This window comes from Epinephelus fuscoguttatus, linkage group LG7 (assembly GCF_011397635.1).
Source record: "Epinephelus fuscoguttatus linkage group LG7, E.fuscoguttatus.final_Chr_v1".
Classification (NCBI taxonomy): Eukaryota; Metazoa; Chordata; class Actinopteri; order Perciformes; family Serranidae; genus Epinephelus; species Epinephelus fuscoguttatus.
The window spans coordinates 27180712-27206800 of record NC_064758.1 but is presented as its reverse complement, the minus strand read 5'-3'; the positions used below and the strand labels follow the sequence as shown (position 1 = coordinate 27206800).

Sequence of the window (26089 nt, the reverse complement as noted above, 5' to 3'; positions counted from 1 at the left end):
TCTTTACATGTTCACACAGTGCTGAGAGGAGGTCCCATCAGTCGAAATAAGTCACAGCACCTGTGTGGGTGCACCGTGGCTGTGCAGGTGCTTGAAGCCCAGCAGGGGAGGTGAAGGATGTAGCGTTAATGTGAAGTGTACATAGACGGAGGCACACAGACAGGTCAGCAATAAGAGCAATGCAGCATTGGAGGGAGAGCTCTCCACAAAGACCATTCATCGACCACAAGAGGGGGGAGAAAAAAAAAGTGTAATACGGGCGAGCTTTGGGATTAATAATGGGGTGCGAACACAAGATGCTAAAAAAAACTTTGAGACCTCAAGTATTCACTCCTGTCCCTGCTTTTACCTTTACTTAAATCATACCATATGGCTTAGGTGTGTCTCAGTGGTCAAACACTGAGTGAGAATACTGAGTTTACATCATATAGTCATCACATACAAGCAGAGAAAACACTGTTTCCGATACGAACCTGGAAAGATAACTCCATTATATAAACGAGCTCAGTCTGGGCTCACTGAAGGCCCAGAGCACAGGCCTCTGCCCCCCCACAGGCCACCTTTGTCATCCATCCACCACAGAAACACAGCTACAACTAAGTCTGCAGCATAGACCTGGCCTGCTCCTCTCATCCCCCCCCCCCCTCCCGCCCCGCACATCTAAGTGCACTGACATTCACCTCAAGAGGAGTCTTAATTAGAGAGTCAGACAAGCATTTGTGAACAGAAGCCAGAATGAGAGTCTGACGTTGGGAATGATAACATGTGGTGGCACTCGGAGCCGTCAGCCAGTTGTTTATGCAGCGTCTGCAACTTTGCACATTTCAGCACAAAAACATCACGGGCAGTGGCAATTTGATCATGGCAGTGTAACTTAAAATCCGCGCAGGTTTCTGGGAAGCAGCTTGGTGCTGTGACAAAACTCCCCCAGAACACCGCGGCAGCACAAACACAAAAGGTCCCTTATGTCTTTGTGGTGCAGCAGAATGCACCAGTCAGGAGTGTATGGCATGTTTTACTCAACACCGGCGATGCAAACCTTCTCATTTGGTCAACAATTTCCTTCCAAACACGGGGAACTCCCGCTGTAGCCACGCTGACAAATAAAAACAAGCTGGCTGCAGCAAAACACCTTTGCTTCAGACCGAAACCACTTCTCAGAGACATCTTTTGAAAACATTCTTGAATGGAAACAGCAACACTTTTTATACTCACTGCAGCCACAGAGCTGTGTCAGTTAACCTCGATTAATAACACAGAATTACGGGGCCAGAAGTTCTAGTAAGACTTGAAATGTCAGTAAAAAAAATCATGGAAACACAAGGCTGCAAAGTTAATCGCATAATTGTATTACAAGCTTAATTCCCATTACTATAGGCGGGGGTGGGGGAATCAATACAGCATAGTGTCGCAGGATTTTGTGTGGCAATACTGTTACTTTCTTCTCCTATATTAATTATTGATGGTGCAAATACAAATTAAACTTTTGATAGCCTACTAGAAGAATTAAATCAATTGCTTTTTGAGTCAACTAAATAAATTTTGCTGCAATAAAAATGACTAAATTGAGATGAACAGACTGAAAACTGTCTTATTTGATGAAAGAGACGTTGACAAAAGTTGGGGACATTCTTTGCTATTAAAATATATTGCAAAATATGTTATCACGATACTCAGCATATCGCGAAACATTTAAAATTGCAATTTCAGAGCCTGGTGATTGCCACGCCTAATACATACACTGTAAATGAAAATGTTTTCAAATGTGAGAACAGTATCGTGCTCCTCAAACCACTTTGTTAATCCCAAAACTGATCAAATTATCCAGCACAGTAATGAGTATTAGAATTTTTAGCTGTGACCTTGCAGCCGTATGAACTATCCCTTATTTGACAGAGCTGTGTTGCTGTGGAAACGGCCCGTCAACATGTTCGTAGGTAAAACAAGCAAGAAAGGGGATAAAACTGAACACAGTTATCACTCACACTCGAGGCTACAACCTCATCTGGGGTCGACATGTATCCCTGGTCCTGCGTTATCACACAGTGTGGTGTTAGACCTTCTACAGACATGATGGATGTGGAGTAAGACGATCGAGGGAGACAGAAGTGTTGAATGTGTTAGACTGGCTTGTAAAGGCGCCTGCGATGCAGGAAAATGGAATGATGTGCAGTTATTTGGAATGTAAGTTAGAAATAATAAAAAGAAGCCTCTGTGTGTGTGTGTGTGTGTGTGTGTGTGTGTGTGTGTGTGTGTGTGTCTGCAGACGTAACATATGATGTTGGCAGCTCTCTCGCTGCTTCCGACACAAACGGGCTATGACTTCTTCCTGATGCCTTCAAAAAAATAATAATAATAATCAGAATAAAAAGAATGAAATATTCCTCCAGACTCGGGGCGTTTGACTGGAGGCGCTTAATTTCCTCCACAAAGCAGAAGAAGAGAGAGACATTAAAATAGCCGTAGAGAGCCCTCGTGTTTTACACATATACATTTAAAAAAAAAAAAGAAGCAAAAAAAAAAAGAAAAGTCACATTATGAATGTTTAAAGGTTTAAATAATAATAATAATTAAAAACATGGAGACAGGAGCTCTTTGAGAGCAGGTCAGCTGCTGTTCTCCGGCCAACAGCACAGCAGGAATAAATACATATATTCATATACGCCTAATAGAGAAGTGCGAAGAAACTTAACCGGGAAACAGTTTCAAACTGATACCTTTTTATAACTCTCTCTCTTTCCCTCCTCTCAGCCTCCACATTAAGCAGCTGTTGTGCACACCTTAAACACAAGAGAGGACAACCCGCCCCGCAAAACAGCCAGTCCAGAGCTGGAACTTTTTCAGCCTTGTCCTCCTGTGAATGTCCCGTTTCTTCTTCCTGTCCGCGGCGGTCAGCTTCCTCTCAGTGGCCCTCCCTCTCCTCTTGTGTCCGAGTCCCTCCTTCTCGTCAGGCGAGTGGTGAAGAGGCTGGGCGGCTGGGCGGGAGGGGACAGAGAGGGAGAGAGGCAGAGAGAGAGAGTGGAGGGTTGGGGGGGTGGGGGGCGTTGGAGAATGGAGGGAGGGAGAGCTGCCTGAAATGTAGGCCAAAGCGGTGGTGGGCGTTTCCATGGAAACAGTGTTCACAGCAGTCAGTGACATCATCAGTACGGGGAGAGGCGACTGGGTACGAAGGAGGGGGGGGCGGGAGGGGTGGGGGTGGGGGGGTGCAACAGAAATGCGTCCTGATTGGCTTGGACTTAGACACGGTTCTCTCCGCCCACTCTGGTCCTCCGCAACATCCTGAGGTAAAGACAAAGACAGGAGGATGTCTGGAATCTTCTACTGCTACTAAACTCACCGCACAGGCATGAAAAAAAAAACCAAGATGCCGCACATTTACCTTGTCTGTCTGTTCTGTGGGTCCATGTGGTCCAACAGTGCCTCCTGGGACACCCTGAATTCCTCCAGAGGGGACTGGTAGCGGGACTCGAAGGAGCCCTCCCTCCCCCTGTAGGCCATGGCCTGGGCTGGCGACTGGGGCACAGGAGACATGTTGGAGGATGTCGACGACACCGAGCCCAGTTCCCCCAAACGTTCCCGCCCTGCTTGGGCAGATGCTGACACTGAGGTTGCCCCGACTGGAAGGAACGGGCTCAGGACCTCTCCGTTTTCATCCTGAGAGAATGATGAGGGCAGAGAAACGTACCAAAGCGTCAGCTCCACGGGCCTCTATTGTTCTAAGTGTTCATGCTCTCATAGATAAACTCTAACATACGGCCTCATTTTAAAGGATTAGTTTAGCATTTTCAGAAAATATGCTTCGCTATTTTGCAGAGTTAGATGGGAAGATCAATTCCGTAAAGCTGGTTAGCTTAGCTTAGCATTAAGACTGGAAACAGAGGGAAACAGCTAGTCTGGCTCTGTCCACAGACAAAGACTGTTGCGTCGCCTGTGTCCCTGCCAAAATGTTGCACTTGAACACACTGTAAAGACTACAGCCAGCGGCCAACAAGCACATATGTTCTGTGCCTGTGGCGGTAGTCTGTCTGTGTCATTCCAAAAGGGAAACCACAAGTCTGACGGGACGGATTCGGGATGCTAGTTATCCAGTTAACATTAACAACATAACCTGATTTAATTACATTTCTACATGTCAGGGATATAAGGGAGGACCACAACAGTTGTAATCCACAAGCTTGGGTTTACATTTTCACCGACGCCACAGTGCGGGGCTTAAAAAAGGCAGAGTAAAAAACAGCAGCTCACCCTGCCCCTGATGATGTCCATGTGGACTAACAGAGAAGCCAACTCCAGATCCTCATTGAAGCTGTTCTTCAGAGGTACTGACCGGTAACCTGGTGTCACAACAAGAGAATCTTATCACAGCGCTGATTTGCTGCGGGATTTTAGGTCATGTCAGAGAGTCACATTCATGCTGCGTGTACCTGTCTTGAGGCTGTGAATGGGGAATGTGGCCTGAGCCAGGAAGTTTTGGTCATTGAACATGTCGATCTCGTACACCACAAAGCGCAGGAAGGCGAAGGCAGAGTTGCAGACCGTGAACTGGAATGGCTTTCGGGGCCACGTGGGGTTCAGACCGTTGTCAGCTGGAGAGGACAAGAAGAAGACGGAGATGAGAAACGTATGATATGTATGTGCACTACTGGTCTTGTAACCAGTACCAGCAGTGTGAAAACTACTAGGGATGTGCTGACCAAGTTTTTTTTGCCACAGATCCCAATCCGGGTCATTTAATTTTGCCGATAGAGTCCCGATCCAGTACTTCTATTGTCCTAGATAATTCAGCTAGCCAGCACACACTACAATTAACCCAATTTACACACTTGACAATAGCTCTGTAAAGCACTCAGACCATGCCATTTTTTTTAAACAAAATAAAGTATAAATAACAAACCCTCTCTTTAATCTCTTTGGCCTGTTACCTGTCTTGGGGTAATTTCTCTCCCTTTAAGAGCGTATTCTCCAGTGTTTTTTGCAGCCTGTGTCCGTTACCTAAATATTTGTATTTTGTTGAGTATTTATTTTCATTGTCTGCACATAATACATTTTTCTAAATGTCGTTTTTGCCTGCGGGGCTTTCGTTGCACTTGTCATGTTGTAGTGTGTGTGGTTGTTGTGGGTTCTGCACCACTGTCCGTCTCTCCTCGAAGCAGGGCAGTGAAAAAACTGTCATATTGCATTTTGCTGTTGGTTATGGTTTGTGATGTCTCGCAGCAGGCAGGGCTTAGACTGGAGGAGAGACGGAGAGTTGGCGAATTGATGACAGCTGCACTCATCGCGTTGCTGTGCATGAAAGCCTCAGTGAAAACAGCAGCTGATGTAAAACAAAGGATCAAACTGGGGTCCATACAGCTCAATATAGCTGATTTTGCCTTGTCTTAATGTTGGAAAAACCACAATGCAGGAGAGATAACCGTAAGTAAAACAGCAGAGAAAAACTCACACTCATTATTTCAAAACTTAAACCTAAAAAAAAAAAAACTCTAAACATATCACTGTAAAAGGCTCAGAATCAGCTGTCCATAGCAGCACACCCTCATCACATTGTGGATAATGGTGAGAATGCCTCAACTTCTGCTTAACAGGCTAAATTTTCTTCACTGAAAGCTCAATGATCTACTTGGCATGCAGTTAAGACACAAAGAAAGAGACTCTATAGTTGAAGAAATGCTGCCAATGTCGATACAATCACCATCACACATTACTTACTATTGAATACAGCAATATTATAATTTTAAGAGAGTATAAGTGCAAGTACATCATAGTTGTGTTTCCTCTTGGGCTAAACCCTGATGAGAGCTGTGTCAGAGCTTCCTCCAGCATTTTCTCTTTGTATTCCCACGCATGGCTTTGTTGTTTGTACAACTTCCTGTTTTTCTAGGACCAGGCAGGAAATTACATGAGGGTTATGTATGCAGTATCCAACGGCAGCTACTCATTCAGTTCTGGCAGAGTGTCACTTTGCTGGAGGACACACCCATGATTAAAATTAGAGCAACGCTCACCTTCTGAGTCAGTTTTTTGCTTGGCACTGTCATATTCTGCCCCGCACACCTCAATCTCGATCAAAGGACAAACTATGCCACGCCCGTGCTTGGGCAGGTGCCGGGCGCCCAAAACCTTCAGAGGGGAGGAAGAGGAAAACAGGTTACTACTTTTAGATCTTATCACTGGTTCAAGCACATGAATACAGACACGTACACTGTGTGGTTGTCGAAGTCTTACACTGTGGGCCTCAACCCTCAGACAAATCTGAGACAGCTGCACGCCACAACTACGCTGTTACAGAGTCATATACTCAGCTGTTTCCTTAGATTTGTTACATCTCGACAAATTGGCATCAATTACAGCATGCTGAAGACGCTATTAGCAGTTCCTGGATTACTTTGATCCTAAAGAACACTTGTTTCTGGAGTTATGAGGAAGAGTCTTTTCTGATTTTTAAAGGACAGGTTCATTTGCATTCTTTCACAGGCTTTTCAAATGGAAACGCCCACTGAAGCCATTATATCACTCTTCAAAGTCACCCGATTCCTTCCACAAACAGTCATTTTACCTGGCAGAACGAGGAAGCTGCAGCCTCAATTGGTTTGTTTGATTGTGTTACTGTGAATTTCAGATCTGAACTAACGTGCCATCCACAGCAGTACACTGCATAGCTTCCATGCCGATTAGTGTGTCAGAAAAGTACAGCTAATTTGGAAGAACGATAACACAGTCCTCAAAGAAGGCTTGGCTCAGTTACAAGGAAGTACATTAGGGGCCTAGGGATGCAACGTCATCAGGGCACGGTCACACATGCACAAAATTTGACTCATACCCACTTATATTCAATGCAAGCAAAGGTGCGAATACGACATTTGCTTCTGTGGCAAACCTGCATCTTTGCATTATATGAAATTCAACTTTGGTGAACTTTGGTGAAGAAGTATGTGTGAACGAGACATTTTTGACGGGTCGAACCAACCGATACTGTGTGATATCAGCCATAAATAGCTAACCCTTTTGATTAACGGGCCAAATCACCAGCCAAAGTACAACAACCACCTTCCATTGTTTTTAGCACGCCCTCATACACATGTGCCTTTCACCTCATGCAGTATCTTTGCCTCACATCTCTTTGTGCCCCCTTGCTTCACCTCTACCACGCCCGCTGGACGACGGAGGGGGAGCACCTCCCCGCTGCACTACAGCATCACACATGCATACACACAGTCTAATCCTCTCTTTACTGCACCTCGATCTCTAGAGTGACTTGTTCGAGGCCTCGCAGCGTATGTCTGTCGAAGGGATCAAAGGTGTCGTCCCTCATGATGGGCGGCTGAAGGACGTAGCCACTCCTTCCGTTCAGCATGAACAGAGCCTGGTTCATCTGCATGGGCTTGTCTGCACGTTGGGGAAGGGAAAAAATGTCAGGAAGAGTAAGAAAACTACGGAAGACGAGAATGGTCATGTATTTTTTTTTTGTGCACTGTTATCTCGTGATAATGACTTATTATCTCGTTATCTCGATATAACAAAGATTGTTTTCCCGTGATAATTGTCAAGTCTGATGATTGCGCACTGGTTAATGTGATCGTCTTGACTTCAGCCTACAAGAGCTGCCGTGGTCCTGCTAGATGCCTCCTACTGCTGCTGTTATCATTAGTCACACTTCTACTGTTATTATACACATAGCCTATGATTATTGTCACATACCGTGTATTTCCAAATAGTCGCCCGGTGGCAAATAGCCGCCGGGCACCTAATAGCCGCCGGGGGTTTGACCCCATTTTGCGTATTAAATGCCGGTCTGATTAAACGCGGGGGCGATTATTTTCTCATTCATTGCCTCAAGGAGGGACAGCCCTGCAGGGAGAGAGCAGCTTGCGAGGGCTGCTCTGTCCCTGCCTACAGGGTTGTCCCTCCTTGAGGGACTGTTTACGCTTTTACGGTAGTGAAGTGGCACACATGACTCATGCTACGGACGGACGGATGGACAGCCACGTATCTAAAACAGTAATACATCTGGCTACATCTTTCCCACATCAAATATCCATGATCACCTATACCCGCGTGTGTAAAAGCGCACACAATTCCGTGTCCTCTCACCGCGGATGCTGTGATTTGATGGCCCGGTACTCATTGTAGCCCACTCTTATAAGACCCAATAATAATAATAATAATAATAATAATAATGTGGACCTGCTTTTCAGCGAACTCCTCTGGTAATTTTATTAAAAAGCATGGCATGGCATGGCGGCTATTTGCCACCGGGCGACTATTTGGAAATATATGGTATGTGACAATAATCTTATGTGTATATTAACAGTAGAAGTGTGACTAGTGATAACAGCAGCAGCAGGAGGCATCTGGAAGGACCACGGCAGCTCTTGTAGGCTGAAGTCAAGACGATCACATTAACCAGTGCGCAATCATCAGACTTGACAATTATCATGGGAAAACAATCTTTGTTATATCGAGATAACTAAATATTAAGTCATTATGACGACATAACAGCGCACAAAAAAAAAATAAAAAATACATGGCCGTTCTTGTCTTCCGTAGAAAACAAATATATTCTATATTATTTTATCTGCTCCAACAAGAAGGGAGATACCTGCTGTCTGGAAGTTGAGTGCCACCAGCTGGGACCCACAGAGCCACATGGGCAGAGGGTCGTAGTTCGACGAGTCTAGTCTCTGGCCTCTGGGGTAGATCCTGGACAGCTGCAGTCGATTGTACTGCAGGAACTTCTTCCCCTTGATCTTGTTGACGTACTTCTCTGCCTTGGTTTCAGGGAAGGATGACATGTCCCTGAAACAGGCCCGCTCTGTGCCAATCTCTACAGGAGGCAGAAAGAGAAGACAGACCTGACCTACCTGTACTGATACTGGACATGTGCCTGTTTGTAGCATGTCATAGGTATGAAATCTCTACTTCTGTGTGTGATAAACTGTAACCCTTACTGTCTTCATCAAACGGCACAGGCCTACAGTAGATGACCAGGTCGGATAATTCCAGTGCAATCTTCTTCCTCCTCTCCATCATCTTCCCCTCCTCCAGCTGGGCACAGGGACACAAACTTTAAAACACAGCTGCTCCGACAGTAACACACATCACTTCACATCGCTGACGCTAACACTAGCCTGAAGCTTGTTCCTCCCCTCAACAACTACCGCTCAGGTTGTTGCACAAAGCAAAACAAGACAGCTTCCAGGTGTGAAACTGTGTGGTGAGTCTGCAGAATGGCATTCCTGAAAAATACCATATGTGTTCACTGCTCAGTCAGTGCTTCCTAAATACAGGTTGTGGGTATTATAGGGCAAACACAAGTCACGACTGGCTCTACGAACCCACAGTGTGGCATGAGCATGATACGAGTCCTGGCCTGCATGTGATTTACATTTATATACCTTGGCCTCTGAGGTCATTGTGACCTCACGGATCTTGAACACCCATTCCTTGAGTTCCTCTTGGCTGTTGGCAGCAACGTCCAGCAACGGGCCTGTCCGCATGGAGGTGTTGGGCACCAGGGAGAAGACATGAGGCCTGCTACCCTTCCCGTCAGGACGCACAACTGAAAGGAAAACAAGGGGAAGTGTTAAAAAAAAAGGGCAGAAAATGAGTAATGAGGAGCACAAACACAGGTTTCCAGACTGTGCCACAACCCAAAATGTCACATAATTTTAATTCAGTTTCATCTGTCAAAATGAGGTCAAGTTTCAGTCAAACAGTAAGAAAGACATGCATCTAGTAAAATAGAAAAACATTGTGTACACTGTGACCTGTATGGACTTCACTCACTGCCGTCAGTTTCATTTATAAACAACTGTTAAATTGTTGTTTATGAGAAATTATTTGGAAAGTCTGAGACAGTCTCTCTTTTTTTTTTTTACTTTAATCTTTTCTCACTTAAGATGTTATCAAGTTTTTGCAGAGGTATAAACAGAGCAGCACAAAAAAAATACAATAACACACACAAGCTAAATAAAAATATAACTCAACAATGAATGGTTGTCTAGTTAGGCATTCATTTCTTTGGTATCATGTCTCACATAAATGTTCAGTTTTTTTCCCACTTCATTTTAAACGTATTCTCTTTGACTCTCAAAACATATGTCAACTTTTCCATAACTAAAATGCCTTGGATAGTTTCCAGCCAGTGTTTTCTGTTACGGAGCATTTATAATCAGCCAACGTCTGGTGACGGCTTTCTTACTTGCTGCAAGTAAAACTTTACTCAAGTACGTATTTTTTCTGCCAAGTCCCCGAGATACATCACAGGGCAGGTATTGGGATTACACATCCTAAAATATTTTTTGTTTGTTTTGTTTGTAGTTTATACAGTTCCAGAAAATGTGTGTGTGTGTGTGTGTGTGTGTGTGTGTGTGTGTGTGTGTGTGTGTGTGTGTGCGTGAGTGGTCAGCCTCTGATAGTGTTTGTGGCAAGGTGCCTGCTTTTTTGGGTGTTCCAGCAGTGAGTAGTGAGTTTCTGGATGTACACAACCTACTCTGCTATTTGAATCTTTAAATCTGCTTCCTATTTTCTTTCATGTGTAACGTTGAACCCCCCCTGCTTGTGTTTTAAACATCTTAGTCAGCTGTTATCTGATTAGACGGGTTTTAAAAAAGGGTCATATGCAAACAGGATTTAAGTTCAAATGATGTGAACTTTGAGCCCGGCGATGACTAATGTGCAACATAAACAGCAGCCCTGTCTCAAAGTTCAGCGTCATCACTTTCTTCACAGAAAAACAATGGGCTTCAGCTGCTCTGATTCTGCCAGTGGTCATGTGAAGGAAGCTTTGGAACAAAGTGTTCAAGAAGAGCTTTCCCCATACAACCACTAGATGGAGCCAAAAGCCAGCCAAAAGCTGTGAGGACCACAGGCTCAGGTATTAAGGGTGGTTAGCAGAGGCCACAACAATGCATGACAGCATGTGCCAACACTAATGGGTGCGTATTGACTGAGCTGGAGGATGTCAATAAAATACCAGATACAGAGCTGTAAGAAAAGCAACAGTGATAATAAAACCAAATGGAGAAGAATTAATAATAGAAGAGGCTGATAGCGGAAAAAAATGACGATAAAGAAAGTGGTGACAGTGTCAATTAAACTCAAAGAGGGGAGAGATTATGTGCATGCAACAACCAGAAAAGGAGGTTGCCCTGCAGCAAGGTGGCTGCCTGCTCTGCAGCCCCGCAGCACAGAGTCGAACAGGAAGTGGAGGGGCCACTCACCAATCTGACAGGAAGACACGTCCATACTTCCTCTCAGCAGATCTCCCAGAGGGCTGTTTTCTGTCATCTCCTGCTTGACAAAGAAAAGGAGGATTAGGTAAGAAATGCCACCTGTTTTGAAGCCATAAACCAAACTGACAGGTGAGCGATGGGACCCAAACTTCCTGCGGAGGGTGAAGGTACACTAACTTCATTAATACACTCTTAGTTGGTGGGTTTGATACTCACAGTTCTATCAGGCTCCACCGCTGACGGACTGACCTCCTCTACGTAGTTAGCAGGAAACCACAGCTGCTTCTTCCCTCCACAGTCACCCTTCCACCTGAGAGATGAAAAAAAAAAAACACGGTAAAGGTGATACATCACACGATGGCCATAAATTGATGCCAACATCCTGTGTAATTCATCCTGTCATTAGTCTTCACTCTCTCTACCTAAACAAATATGATTTGTCTAAATGGATAATTAAGAGCTACTTTGTGAATAAATGCTATACAAGTCACTCACCATCCTCCTTCCTGTTTGTCCACGTTAGTGATAATGGCATTCTTAACGAAGGAGAGCTCGTCGTCTCTCTGGGCTTTATACTCGTACATGGCTTTCACCGTGCACTGAGAAGACAAGACAGAAGGCTGTGACACACACGTTCATCGTCTTCACTTTATGCATACTGGACACTAGGGGTGGGAATCTCCAGGCACCTCGCGGTTCGATTCGATGATGATTCAGAGGGTAACGATTCAATAATAAAACGATTATCGATGCATGTGTTGGTCAGCCGGTTTACATGCTGATCGCTGCTCCTCTCATTAATATTAGTCTCTGGGTGATGGCGTAACTAAGTATTTAAAATATACTTATGAAGATGAATTAGTACAAGTTAACTTTAGCCTGTCCGGGTGCTACGCTGACTTCACAGCTGTGTTCAGCCTCTTTTGTTCCGTCAACATGATGTTATAAACAAACATGTACATAATTATTGGCATTTGTGAATCGATGCCGACTTGTTCATGTACGTATCGCAATGCATCTAAGAATCAATACTGGACACTCACCTTAAATGTTGGCATTTGGTTGGCCTCCACGTAAAAGCCCGGATTCCTTCCCTCGTACAGCGATCCGTAGTCTGGCTCCTATTGGATAGCAGTGTGTGTGTTAATCAGCTCTTTCGTGAGGCTGCAGGGGACTTTTACCACAGAATGCAAACTACAGACTTTTTTTTCCCCACACAAACAACATAACATTAATTTCTAGTAAGTGTGCCATTGTCTGTAAAGCCATACTCACATCAGTGCCTATCTTCTCCAGTGTGTCCTCATTGATGGGATACCGCAGTTTCATTTTGCGGTACAGAGGGTGCTTCTCATAATAGCTGATGAGATCTACCAGGCTGTCAAACTCTGAGGTGCCCAGCACCACGATCTGACCCTCCTGCTGCACACGACAGTGCTTTATCTTTCCCTCGGCCCTGAGGAGAAACCACAGACGAGATATCAATAACTTTGCCTTCACATGAATATTAATTCAATTCAATTTTATTTATAAAGCCCAATGTCACAAATAACAATTTGCCTCAGAGGGCTTTACAACATACATCTCTCTGTCCTTTGGACCCTCACTGCGGATAAGGAAAAACTCCCCAAAAAAACCCTTAACGGGGGAAAAAATTAATCCTCAGGAAGAGCAACTGAGGAGGGATCCCTCTTCCAGCACGGATAGATGTGCAGCAGTTTTGGTATGTATTGGTTATGCTAATTCTGTAATCCACAGTTGGAATTCCTACTTGTAAACTCAGCAGCAAATCAATCCAACTTAAAGAAGCAGTAGTCTGACATCACCCAACAATGGCAGTATCCACTGAAACGCAAATTTTAAATGGTAACCCATCGACTGAACGGCAACGTACAGTATATTTACCTATATTTAATCAAAGTAATACACACTTTGATTATAGTAAAACCTGTTCAACATTTAAACTGGTGTCAAAATATGACACCAGTAAACAATCTCTGAAAGCTATCGTCTCATGGTCGGACGCTGAACTGAAACTTAACTGTAAATGTAGAACTTTATACAGTTCATAACCATTTTCCTTTGCCTTCAGACATCCTTGCACGTGAAAAGGAAGTTAGACGTAAATGGCTTAGGATATAAACAAGTATCACTTAATGAGGGGAATAGGACAGGAAGAAGTTACCTGAAGGAAATGGCAAACGAGTTGGGTTCCGCCCTCTTCCTCACAAGGAAAGCCCCGTCACGAGGTACCCTCATCAGCATGTTTTCTGCTTGGCTCCTGGACAGGTTGGCATGGTACCATCTGCGATGAACAACAAAACACAGATAGACGGCAGATAATTACAGCTTGAGCTCACAGTTTCACTTCACATCCATAATTTCAAATTCTTCCTGATCTGTGTAAAAGCTGCTGGAGACTCACTCTTTGCTCTCGTGAGCATTGGTCTGCGGCACCGGCTCAGTCAGCTTCATCTCAAACTCGTTGCAGCGCAGCGCCACCTGCTGGTAGTGGTTGATCAGGGCAAAGAGCGTGTCGAACACCAGGTTGTCAGTCAGGTAGAACTTGGGGCTGCCTGCCTCCTGACGCGAGTGGATACGACAGTGCTGCACCCGCCCTGAACGCCTGGTGCAGAAATGGGAAACAAAAAAATTGAGCAATCAAAAATCTTAAAAACCTTTATGTTAAGATATTTCATAAGCTTTCCTACTAAAAAACAAACTCTCTTTGTTAACCTCCAACATACTGCCCTCTGAGCATTGTTTCCATACGTTGTGTTTAAATCACATACATGCTGATTGATTAGCTTTAGCTCCACTCACTGGAGCCATTTCATTAGCAGCCAGAAAATGAATAATTACACTTCAGACCGTGACAACAACCCCATTCAATCCATAAAGGAGAAATTGACACTGATTGATCTGTCAGTGTGTCATGGTTATATGCACGAGGTAAGCCTACAGAACACACGGGAGAGTTTTCCACCAACACATCAGTGTGCAATAGATAAGGCTGCATACTGACAACAATTCAAATATTTTAATTATCATGATGAAATGTTACTGTTAACACTTTTCTGTTGTCAAAGAGAATGTGGATGTCCAATCAGCATTGATGGTGACTGTAGTCGACTGAAGCAGTAAGTTCCTCAGTGCATGTTACATTGAACTAGAAACCTGAGTGTGCAGCTTCAAAATCAGTTTTGTCCCTGCATCCAATGCCATCATTTGACGTGACAGTGAGGTAGATGGAGACAAGGACAAACTACAAGTTGGATTTTGCCTCCTCGTAGACATGGTGTGTGCTCTACAAACAGCACTTTCTTTTATCTTCACTTGTATTGCAAACTAGCCAAGTTTCCAAAAGCGAAAAAATGCTATGTGATATGAGTACAGAGGATGTTATGGATACATTTTACCATGCACACCCACAAGGCCATTCATAACATAGCATCAGGCCGGCTCAGACCAGGGTCTGACAACAACCCAGCTGTGCTCCATTGACTCTAATGCTGTCGCTTCAGATTTCCTTCATTTTCAGGCTGGTTTTGTGGATTTGGAGCTAAATGTTGTGCCTGGGGCACGTCGTGTATTAATGATACTCGTTACCTGGAGAGGTTGGAAAAAGATATACGTTTCTTCCCTGTTCCAAAACCAAAATCAAACCCTGAAAAGTGTAGGGTTAGCTAGCTAGCTACTGAAGATATAGCCTACTGAATGTATACACATGCTGCTTTTGCTTTTAATGATTATAACAGTGAAACAAAGACCGACCCTGCTGTACAGGAACCAGTGAAGGGAAGCAGGGAAACTTTGCTGATATTCAACCAGCTGTGTGTCATCGCAGTGTGTGCAGATGAATGTTGTTTGACTTCCCAGGTGCTGGCAACGGCATGAGGGACGAAGCCAAACACTGTTCATCTGCACACACTGTGATGCCACATAGCTGGTTCAATATCAGCAAAGTTCCGCTTTATATTCATTGTCTTCTGTGGTGATCAGCAGTGATGTGGTGGTTCACTTTTACACTGTGATCTGTAGCCTATAGTTCGGCTTTAGCTTCTAACTATCTTTGTCTTTTTAACCTGTTGTTGCTGCTGAGTCAGTTTGACATCCTGGATATATCCTTCAAACACAGACTGTAGACCCCTCTGTCTGCTTCTCTCTGGAATCACTGTTTCATTTTTCCAAAAATATGATAATATGTCTTCAGGGAGTGCAGTTAGTTACAGTGTGTGCTCCATGCTTACTCTGACAGCTTGTTGGACCATCACAAAGGGGCGGGGCTTAGCAAAAGGTCAGTTAAATCATTGTCCTTTATCTATATAGTCTCATTACTTTTAGAAGTTTGCAGATACTCTGTCTGTTAAATCATGTGCACCATACCAGAAAGACAGCGTGTAGTCTCCCACAAAAGTCTCGCTCTCTCGGACCAGGAAGGAGCCATCTGGAGCTCCAGTCTCCAGGCAGTACTCCGACAGTAACCTTTCAGCTATCTGCCGACCGTCCCGCCCTGCGCCCAGCTTCCCGTGGAACCATTTCTCCGTCACGTGCTGGTCCATACCGTTGGACACCTGTACCATTAGAGAAGAGAGGGAGCTGTTAGTCAACTGACACATATTTCACAAGCGTGTGTACACTTTCATTTAGCTGCACCAGCCCAATATTGTTCCCTCTTTTCATGTGCACAAGAAAAGAGACACAGTTTTTGAATATTAGAAACCACAACCTCTACAGAAAATACTGTATTTCTCATATTGTGTGTAAATTAAGTGCAATATCTGGTGCTGAGCAGATCCTGTTACAAGGACAAGTTCATAAACCAGGACAAGTGATTCTCATCTTCATTTATATCAATAGCAGATCAGGCCTACTAACCTCTCTGTGCTCCTCCTCATCATCGTTGCCCTGGTTACTGGAGGTCTCCTCTGAGTAGTAGATCTTACTGCTGGTCAGGACAAAGAAATGAGGGTACCACTCCTTGGGGGGGGGGAGAGAGGGTGAATGGTTAGATTAAATATTTAGAGGATCCATGTGTCGCATTGAAAAGTGGCCCAAGCAGGCAAGAAGCTGCCCTCTTACACAGAGTGTAATGGTCTCAAAGAGCTTGTGAAGTCAAAACCTGGTTCTAAAAACAAGTGGGACCCAAATATGAAATTAATGTTAAACAGACAGAAGCATCAAGCCGTAAGATGATGATGTATCTATTATAGCTAAAATCCAAACACTTTAGAGTAGAGACAACACAAAACAGGCTTGTTATAGAAGCTACTTCAGTGCATCATATTTCCAGCTTACTGTCAGCGCTGATGCAGCACAGAGAATCCATTTACACATGATACACATGCTTACATGATTAATGGGGTCTTCCAGGTACAGGATGCCATTTTTGATGGAGTTGCTGATATCATTCTCTGAGTAGGGAGTGGAGGTGGACACCTCCTCATAGGCACTGCCTTCTGCAAGCTTCTTATGCTGCAACAGATGAAGGGACAATAGGACAGACAGAAAAAGAGAGGGACATACAGTCAGAAAAATTATGGCCTGTAAATGATACTGCTGTGTTTTTAGGCTGTATCACAACACAATACATATTTGATATTCTTAATATCACGAAGCTTCTGATCAACAGTTAGACGTTGGCAGTTAGAGGAAAGTTAAACTATTACAAAGGCGTCGTAATTTCCCCGGTGTGGGATCAATTAAGTTTTATCTTATCTTAAAACATGAGCATTTATTCACTGTGAGTAATAACCAAACCAACAACTATCCAGTTCATATATCAATAATATTTGCAACTTGCACTGGTGCTCCATGGTAGCAAAATGCAACTTAATGGTCGCCGTCTGTAGCCCCACAAATACAAACACACAGGTCTGCTCACACACTATCTCTCAGAAAAGAGTGGTCTGGATGGAGGGTGAAGTGTGTGTGATCTATCACTTTTGTGCTGCTGGCTTTAAAAAATTACTTGATATTTCATACTCAATTTTCACAAGATAGTCATTTTATACATCCCACATGGAACTAGCCACGATACATTTAGTTAAGATATATCACCCACTGCTAAGGCAGAATTTATACTTCTACGATGAATCGACGCCGTAGCTCGATGACGGCCTAGAGCCTACGCCATAGCCTGTTGTGCACTTCCCCAGAAATGTAACTACATGTTGTAGCGAAGCAGACCTCCTGTCTATTTTTGAAAGCTGAAACCATTTCCCTCAGTGGAAACAAAGCTTTTATTTACATTTATTTCAGAGATAAAAAACAATAAATTGTGAAGACAATGAAGCCTCCATAAAAATAGCATGTTAAGTCTTGTGTGTAATTTTTTTATACCTCGGTATTTATCCTGGTTTCATACAAGCAGAAGAAATCTCCGCTCGTTGCTTGGCTAATTTATACAATGTGAAATGCCTCAGGCTTGTATTAATAACGTTAGCATGTTGTATTTGTTTGGAAAACGCGTTTAGTATGACAGTTGTTTTGTCAGTGAACCTTGTGAGATGTAATGGAGCCAAATTACATACCGTTACCTTTGTTAAATGTTGCTGTTGTTCCTGGATTTATATGCGAAGAAGAAAAGATTGCTAGCTGCCAGGCTAATTTATACAATGTAAAATGCCATAGGCTGGTGCTAATAACATTAGCATGTTGTATTTGTCTGTGAATGCTGCGAGGTATAGAGAAGCGGATTTTTGTACTCGTGTTTGAAATTGTCTCTATTAAGCCATGTTTAATGTCCGTTTAATGTGTGATTGTGTTTTGAATCAACTAAACTTTACAACACTTCACAGAAACCCCCTAACTGCACAGTGACACTGACACAACACCACACAAGTATAAATGCTCACAACGGCGTAAGTGACGTGTGTATGCTACTGCGTAGGGTCCGCCACACGCTTAATACAGAGCACCCATTCATACTTTGCCTGCAGGAAAAAAATGGCTCAAAAGGATGAAATGATTTCTCATGACTCTAGGTGGCCCCTGACCTTGATGAGGATCTTCCTCTTGAGCTGGTTGGGTGAGGGCAGGCCATCTGCAGCGATATCCACCGCCTTGGTCAGCAGCATGTCTCCAAACACCTTCTTAAAGTAAGTGGCCATGTTCCTCTGCTGCACAATACTACAGTGGTCCTCGATGGACAAGATGATGGGATAGCTGTAGGAGGACCACAGGTTAGAATTTAGAGGTTGAGCTGCAACTTCACAGGGATCCATTCTTTTTTTGTGTTTACGTGTGATTTCCTCACACACACACACAACAACAGACACTGTAATGATGTCCCTGCAGCCTGTCCACATTCCTTCTTCTGATATTTCCCAGTGAGCGTGCTCTTTGTCATCTCTTACTATGTCATCATCTCACCGCCACTGACGGCTGTTAAAAGAAATGGAGTGGGTTGCACTCATGGAGACTCACTCGGATGTGACAAAGGCATGCTCTTTGATGGTGGTCAAGACATCGCAAAACTTGATTTTTGTCGTGAGGGTGTGTCCGTGGTAGATGACTGGCATTCCATCTGGACCATCCCAGCAGTCCACTGAAAATAAAAAACACTTTGTCATCTACTATGCTACATACGACAGAAGAATGGAAATTACTACAGAGGAGTTTTAGGCCCTGTAAACTTGCAGACAAGATTACATCATATTTGTTTACTTTTTTGAGGCAAAGCGACCCTTTACCCTACAATAAGCCAGTCCTATTCATAGAAACCTGCTTGACAAGGGTTTTGTGTAAAGGCCATATACAGGGCTGTTATGTAACAGCAAGTGTGTGTGTGTGTGTGGGCAAGGGTGTGGCAGCTGCATTTCAAGTACAACTGTAAGAGATAAGAAGCAAGGGGAAGACAGTTAATTACGAGGTTGGATGTCAAGTGGTGATGATTTACTGTACGTGGGTGAAGCTGTAGCATGTGTGAGTGTGTTTACCCACGTTCAATACAGCGGCAGCCCATCCTCAGACAGCGAGCGTACGCCTCCAGGGACGACTCACTGGAAAACTGGTCTCCCGTCAGGTAGCTAAAAATAAGCACGTAACGTCAACGTACGCACACAAAAACACACTGACATCTAACCAGTCTTACAAAAAGGATTCACACGCCAGGGACTGCACCACACACACAGACACAAACACACTTTCTATGGTGGTAGCACACACACATTGATACTGCTATATCAAAAGGGCTCTCTTTCTTTTGTTGACTGGAGTAAACACTTCTTACTCATTCAGTCGGTCAATTCAAACCTAATCAAAGCAACATGGGAAGTTTTCATTCCGCTGCTCCAATGAGTATTGTTTCACATCTAGCACAGAAGGTTATCATTTGGACTGCCTTTCACACACTTTTCAATGGGAGGAAAAATACATTTTCCTGCAAAATACACGCCTGGGTCTCATTCTGGAACGTGATTGTTGAATAATACACTTTTATCTGATGTATGAAGTCAGTTCAAAAGCCCTCTTTGGTTAAGAGGTTTTAGGAGAGGGCGCCAGACTCCAGTGTTCCCAAGGCCTAATTACAAGTGGCTGAACTTGACCGAAGCATGACATAATGAAATGTGTGCATGAAAGCTCTGGGGCTCTGTCCTTACGTGTTGTGCGAAGAGGAGATCCAGTAGTGGGACAGGGGGTTGTTCATGTTGTCAGGACACACCTGGTCCAGGGAGGAATCCCAGATGGTGTTCTCTTTGGAGAACAGGTATGTAAGGTACTATACAGGAGAGAGGAGAGCAGTGAGAATGAGGCTGAATTCAAATGTGTGGACTTTATTAATGTGTTTACTAGAAGTTCGCAAGTGACTAGGGCTGTCCAATGCCACAACTCATCAATCTGTAAAAGCCTCAGGCAAACTTTCTTCAGACTTCCAGAGAATTAGAGTGCAGACTTCACTCTGACGACTTCCCCTATTCAAAAATCTAGATGTGTGTTCCTGTGCCAAGATCTGATCAAGCCTAGGACCATACAGATCATCAAGTCTGCACCAAACAAATTTTAAATTAACAATTTTGTGCCATATTTACGATTGACAAGGTGTCTCCTGTTTAGGGATGTTCCTAACGACTAATTTCCCTGCAATTTAAACAGAAGTTTAAACTTAGACAAGTCTAAAAGTAAGAAAACAACACCAGAAACATATACCTTTTTTAACGCTTGGAAAAGAAGCCAACTTGTGGGCACACTTTTAAGTTACAGTGCGCAGGAATCGTTATCTACAGTTTGTAAATGGTATCGCCATTGAAGTAAAAGCAAAAGCCAACCCAAAATTCACTCCGCTTGGTGTTTCACCTTGTTATAATAATTTCCAGGGCTGGTACCTGCGGTTATTCCACAGGCCAGTTAATAACATGTCGGGCAGGAAATCCAAAGTGTGGGATCATTTTGAGAAGGTGAAGGACGAACCCAAGGTGATATGTAAACTCATCTTCATTGGTCGACTACAAACATGACGTATCATCTGAAACATGTCAGTAGCTACATGCCCATTAGCCACTGAGCACAATCATTACTGCTTTGCCCACAGCGTCATTAACAGGCGGCTCGCTCAGTGTGTGACGTGCACTTGTAGATAAAATATAGGCCTATATTAATGAAGGTTCATTAGTACGGTTTTGTATTTCTCTGTAATGTAGCACAGTGTTAACAATGTTACTGATACTATTCTTTCTCACACCTTCAACTCAAACTACTGTGTTGCCCCGCCCAAAATATATCATTTCATAATAAAATCAATTAATTAAATCAATATTGTAAACATGGGCGGCACGGTGGTGTGGTGGTTAGCACTCTCGCCTCACAGCAAGAGGGTTGCTGGTTCGATCCCGGGCGTGGGAGCCCTTCTGTGTGGAGTTTGCATGTTCTCCCCGTGTCAGCGTGGGTTCTCTCCGGGCACTCCGGCTTCCTCCCACAGTCCAAAGACATGCAGATTGGGGACTAGGTTAATTGATAACTCTAAATTGTCCGTAGGTGTGAATGTGAGCGTGAATGGTTGTCTGTCTCTATGTGTCAGCCCTGCGATAGTCTGGCGACCTGTCCAGGGTGTACCCCGCCTCTCGCCCGATGTAGCTGGGATAGGCTCCAGCCCCCCCGCGACCCTCAAGAGGATGAAGCGGTTAGAAGATGAATGAATGAATGAATATTGTAAACATGTGGGCAACTAGTCGACTAGTCCCAGGAACTGCTCTGCGCCCAGGAACATCTCCTACATAGTAAAATATGAAGAAAATACAGGCCGAGGGCAGGGTAACTGCAGATAAATACACCACTAAGGCAGCCAGCAGCTCTGTTACGCACCTCACCCTGTACTCTGACCTTTAATAGACTTCCCAGAGTGGGTCAACAACAATAATTATTCCTCTTTTAATACCTTAGGTGTTATTCTTAGTATGACCAATGTACGCCTGCTAACTTACGCAACATTACCTACAGCACAGAAAGACAGTACCAACTCCTGCAGGCTGGCTCGCACCAGCTTCCTCTTCTCTTTAGTCGATCATAGCTTTATGGTGACCACAGAAAGCATCCCTCGCTTTCTGCAGAACTCTCATGCGGTGCCACAGTCAATAACCTCTTTCTATCTGTGTGGGAGGAGGTGCTTTAGGCCGAGATCATGGCTATCCATGTCAATTTCTGAGCATCTCCCACCCACGCCTACAACACAGTGTGTGTGTGTGTGTGGGGGGGGGGGCATCGGAAAACATAACTCGCAAAAAACACGTTTACATTTTTTTTCCATTAGTGAGCAAAACCCCAGAAAAATACGTGAAGAAAATTGAGAAAAAAGGGGGGAAGAGGTAGAGGCGGTGAGTGTGTGTACCTCGTCTTGGTGGAAATAAGGCTGCTCCACTTCTCTCAGGGGGTCTTTCAGGTAGCTGAACATGAACTCCTGAACTTTGTTGTCTGTGGCCCACATTTCCTGGATTCAGATACAAACACAGGTGTACCGGAGCATGCAAACGAAACAAATCTGCAATAAACTGCATGTCAAACGACACGGCGGAGATATTACCTTTTGAGACTCAAGGAGGAAGCCCTTGAATTCGTCAAGGGAGATCCTCTGTTCTGGTCTGTCAATGAACCTGGCAGAGAAAGCAATGGTTCGCTTCAGTAAACATACATGTGTGACGCTGCGGAGAGACTCACTGTGCGTGTGTGAGTTTTGACCCACCTCTGTAAAAATGGGATCTCCATCTGAAAGAATGAACAAAAAACGGAAATTTTGGTTAATTAATCAAAGTGCTGTGCTTCCAGCGTGTATAGTACTAGTCATGTAGGGGGGCTGGGTGGTTAGTTGTGGTGGGCACTGAGGTCATCCATTTAATCCGACCCCAGCCAGCCTGCCTGCCTCCTCATCCGTGTGAGTGTGTCCTAATGGCCTCCACCAGAGGGGTTTGGTGGGTTTTTAACTGGTCTGTATTGATCTCGCAGCCATTTGAGAACAGACAGATGGGGGAGGAAGGGTGCCTTGGCAGGGCATCAGATGGGGGATGAAAGTGCCGGGACAGAACTATCTGCGGATACATGGAATGACTGCACTTACGTTTTTCTGGGCATCAAACATGAGGCTGCGATAGAGCTGCGCAAACTGGCTGAAGGACACGTCTCCATTCCTCAGCTCTGAGTCCTGCAAAACAAGCGGAGAAATGAGGGCTAAAAGGACCGTTAACAGTGAAACTCATAAATCTTGCCTCTAATAACACCATATCGAAAGGGAAGTGGGCAGGGAGATGGAGTGGGAAGGGGGCTTGTGGTAAGTAGAAGGAGGTTACCGGAAGTTTCTCTCGGAGGAACCTCATGTTGGGCACCCTGTAGTTGACCTGGCTCAGCATGCTCTTCAGATCTTTACAGGATATCCTAAACACATTACACAAATCAACAGGGTTTGCTGAGAAATCCAACACAAACACGAGCACGCACGTACAGTAACACTTCTAATAAGGTGCAGTAATATCTGCAGACAAAACTGAAACCTTGCAAACACACGCCCCTCGTGCTCTGCTGAGTCTTTCTTGGCTTCGTTTTTACTACGCAGCCTGGAATTTTTTGGGCCAGAGGAGACAATAACCCTGCAGCGCAACAAAGGCTTGCTCTTTCGCCAGGGATGTAACAGACAAACATCGCCGTACATCTCCTCCATCCTCTGCAGTCTGTTTCCTGCTGCAGGAAGAGGTGCTGGTGTGCGGCTGAGAGGTTAGTTCCTTCGCTGCACCTCAACAAAGCTTTCTCACAGACACCTACCAGCCTGGTGTAGCTAGTCTACTTGTTCAAGATGTTACATTGGAGAAAGGACACACACACAACTGGTGCACCAGACAATTGAGTTATCTCCAATTGCACCTATTTCCTGTGAGGCTGATCTGATTAACTGTGGAGTTTAAATCTTTTAACGGAGCGGACTTACCTGTCTTCTCTGTTGCGATCAACGGCGTAGAACTGCTTACGTAACCATCTGAAAAATAAAAATAAAAAGCGTTTAACACAAAAAAATGACCTATGAGATCTTCAGCTTTGGATGTGACGTGGAGCTACATGTTTACCTCTCTATCTGGAGCGGTGTCGGAGACTTCAGTGTGTCGGCCACAAGCCAGTTTAACCCCTTCACCCACATGGTCATCTCCTCGTCCGATGTTGCTGTGAAAAAAAAAAAAAAAATGAACACATGACTGACTCTTGACAAATATTTTCAGATTTTCTTATACCTTTATTCTCATGAAAAGATTTAGTTTTTCTCTCTGAGGATAGGGCCGAAGGATATGTAGTGTTGTATAGGGCTGCAACTACAGATCACACACACACACACACAACCTCACAAACACTTGTCACTATTTAAAGTATGCCTCCCTATGGCAGTTCGTTCATGAGTTATGACAGGAGATGTGGCAAAATGATGTGTGGATATGTGTACGTCTGTGCGTGCGTCTCTCTATAAAGTTTGGTCATGTTGTCTCAGTCCTTTAGAAGCTGTGCTCCTTTTTTGTCCTAGCCTTCTCCCACTTCCCCCACTTTGTGTTCATTCCAAATGGCACCTTTACGCACACACACACACTTGGTTTCAATGCCAAATTCCAGCCTCCTAGGGCAAAAACTGTGACCACCAAAGGTTGGAGAAACTTTTGAACTACCAACCAACTGACAAGAGCGAGCAACACAGCTGCTGGTCACACCAAATAATAAAAAATGGCCAGGGTGATGCCTTCAATTACTGTAAAATTGGGGCCTATATTTGGGACAGGCGTCCATATGAGACAGGCCTTTAATTCCTTTCACACGAAACTGTTGCTCAGCAAAGATCAGGAAATACAATCAAATTCTTTATTTGAACCAGTATGAATATTACTTGTGTAAAAATGAGGCTTCAGATAATATATCAATTATGAATCATTCATTTGATCTAGCTCCAACAGAGAGCATGAGAGAGACGGAGTTAGGGCACGCGGCATACTGACCCAACCCTACTTTATCCTGTTAAAACAATCCTCACAACTTGGATTCATTTTTATGAGAAACTCATTCAGTTCTTTTGATCTGAGGACCCTTGCGGACTGAAGGAATATGAATAACTTGCAGAGTAACCGAGGAATGGACACATAAATTGAGATAGCCAACAACCCAGTTTTATACATCTGAAGACCTATTTAAAAAAAAAAAAAAAAAAAAAAAATGGACCACTTGGCAACCAGACCAGCCGTCTAACTGAGACAGGCGTATATTTGTCAGAATGTGTAGCTCCTTCATCAACTTCTGAACTCTCAACCAAACAGGATGTATTAACTCATGAACACAAGTCCCACCAATACAAAAAGCAACAAGTAATAACCGCAAAAAGAGTTGGAAACAAAACATCAGTCGTACAAAGTTTAAACTGAAGGACGTTTGTAGCTGTATCACCTTATTAGCAGAACAGGATGGTAATGTGAAATACTGGTATAACTTCCTGAAGGAGTAAAAGCCTGTGTTGGTGTCTGTGCGTGCGTACCTGCCAGACTGAGTGATTTAAGGCGAAACTCGGTGCCATACAGGATGACGAAGCAGTAAGCATGGTCCAGCCTCGTTGCCGAGTCCTCCACATGACGCTCAAAGTCCCGTGACTTCTGTCCAGGACGGATCTCCTTGATCTCTCGAATGTCAACTGGAGAGACACACACAAACACACACACACACACACACACAAACACACAATAGTTAGCAAAACAGAGCCACAGTTTCCTGCACATACAAAGATGTCCAGAGAGGAGATGGGCAGCATGGCTGAATTCAAAATAATCATAGCAGGAATCATTTTCTGGCACCTCTATATGTCACAATAAGCAAAATCCGGTGTAAAATGATTAAAATGATGCTCACTAAACATCATTTTTGCTAAACAACACTTTACAAACATTTTCCATATCGAAATTCACAACTTTTACAGACTCAAAACGTCTCTGTTGATTTTTCAGACCACATCTATTATGTGCGTATGAAAAGCTAGATGTCTCTTTTATAAATAAAGGGTTTTAAAGTCCAATTGTTGACATGAATGTCCTGATTTTATTGCCATATAACTGCCAGGAGATTGTGGCAAAAGTACTGTAGCTCATATGGTGCAGCTCAGAGGTAAAGCGGTTCGTCCATTAATCAGACGATCAGCGGTTCAATCCCTGGCTCCTCCAGTCCGCATGTCGAAGTATCCTTGAGCAAGATACTGAACCCCAAATTGTGTTAAAAAAGGTGGCACCAGTGTGTGTAAATGTGACTCATAGTGTAAAAAGTGCTTTGAGTGGTCAGCTGACTAGAAAGGCGCTATACGAGTCCATTTAGTCCAGGTCCATTTACCATTTACCAAGAATCTACACCCACTCCTCTTC

General features: G+C 44.0%; 1 protein-coding gene across 1 annotated transcript in view; it reads right to left on the bottom strand.

The window, feature by feature from the left end:
• Positions 1–2213: 2213 nt before the first annotated feature.
• The window catches only part of plcg1 (phospholipase C, gamma 1), a 35983-nt gene continuing 12107 nt past the window's right edge, over positions 2214–26089 (bottom strand). Inside the window, exons 3-33 of the mRNA XM_049580520.1 lie at positions 25219–25371; positions 23780–23873; positions 23644–23691; positions 23012–23096; positions 22783–22866; positions 22411–22433; positions 22252–22321; positions 22060–22158; positions 19838–19956; positions 19179–19264; positions 18663–18783; positions 18233–18401; positions 16587–16709; positions 16113–16214; positions 15621–15808; positions 13660–13860; positions 13420–13539; positions 12510–12690; positions 12278–12355; positions 11730–11833; positions 11451–11544; positions 11223–11292; positions 9396–9559; positions 8949–9045; positions 8600–8824; positions 7238–7386; positions 6006–6120; positions 4425–4586; positions 4246–4334; positions 3380–3654; positions 2214–3279 (exon numbers count right to left, since the gene is read on the bottom strand). Of these exons, the coding sequence (XP_049436477.1) occupies positions 3237–3279; positions 3380–3654; positions 4246–4334; positions 4425–4586; positions 6006–6120; positions 7238–7386; positions 8600–8824; positions 8949–9045; positions 9396–9559; positions 11223–11292; positions 11451–11544; positions 11730–11833; positions 12278–12355; positions 12510–12690; positions 13420–13539; positions 13660–13860; positions 15621–15808; positions 16113–16214; positions 16587–16709; positions 18233–18401; positions 18663–18783; positions 19179–19264; positions 19838–19956; positions 22060–22158; positions 22252–22321; positions 22411–22433; positions 22783–22866; positions 23012–23096; positions 23644–23691; positions 23780–23873; positions 25219–25371 (3731 nt within the window). The 3' untranslated portion in view covers positions 2214–3236. The remainder of the gene's footprint in view (positions 3280–3379; positions 3655–4245; positions 4335–4424; positions 4587–6005; positions 6121–7237; positions 7387–8599; positions 8825–8948; positions 9046–9395; positions 9560–11222; positions 11293–11450; positions 11545–11729; positions 11834–12277; positions 12356–12509; positions 12691–13419; positions 13540–13659; positions 13861–15620; positions 15809–16112; positions 16215–16586; positions 16710–18232; positions 18402–18662; positions 18784–19178; positions 19265–19837; positions 19957–22059; positions 22159–22251; positions 22322–22410; positions 22434–22782; positions 22867–23011; positions 23097–23643; positions 23692–23779; positions 23874–25218; positions 25372–26089) is intronic.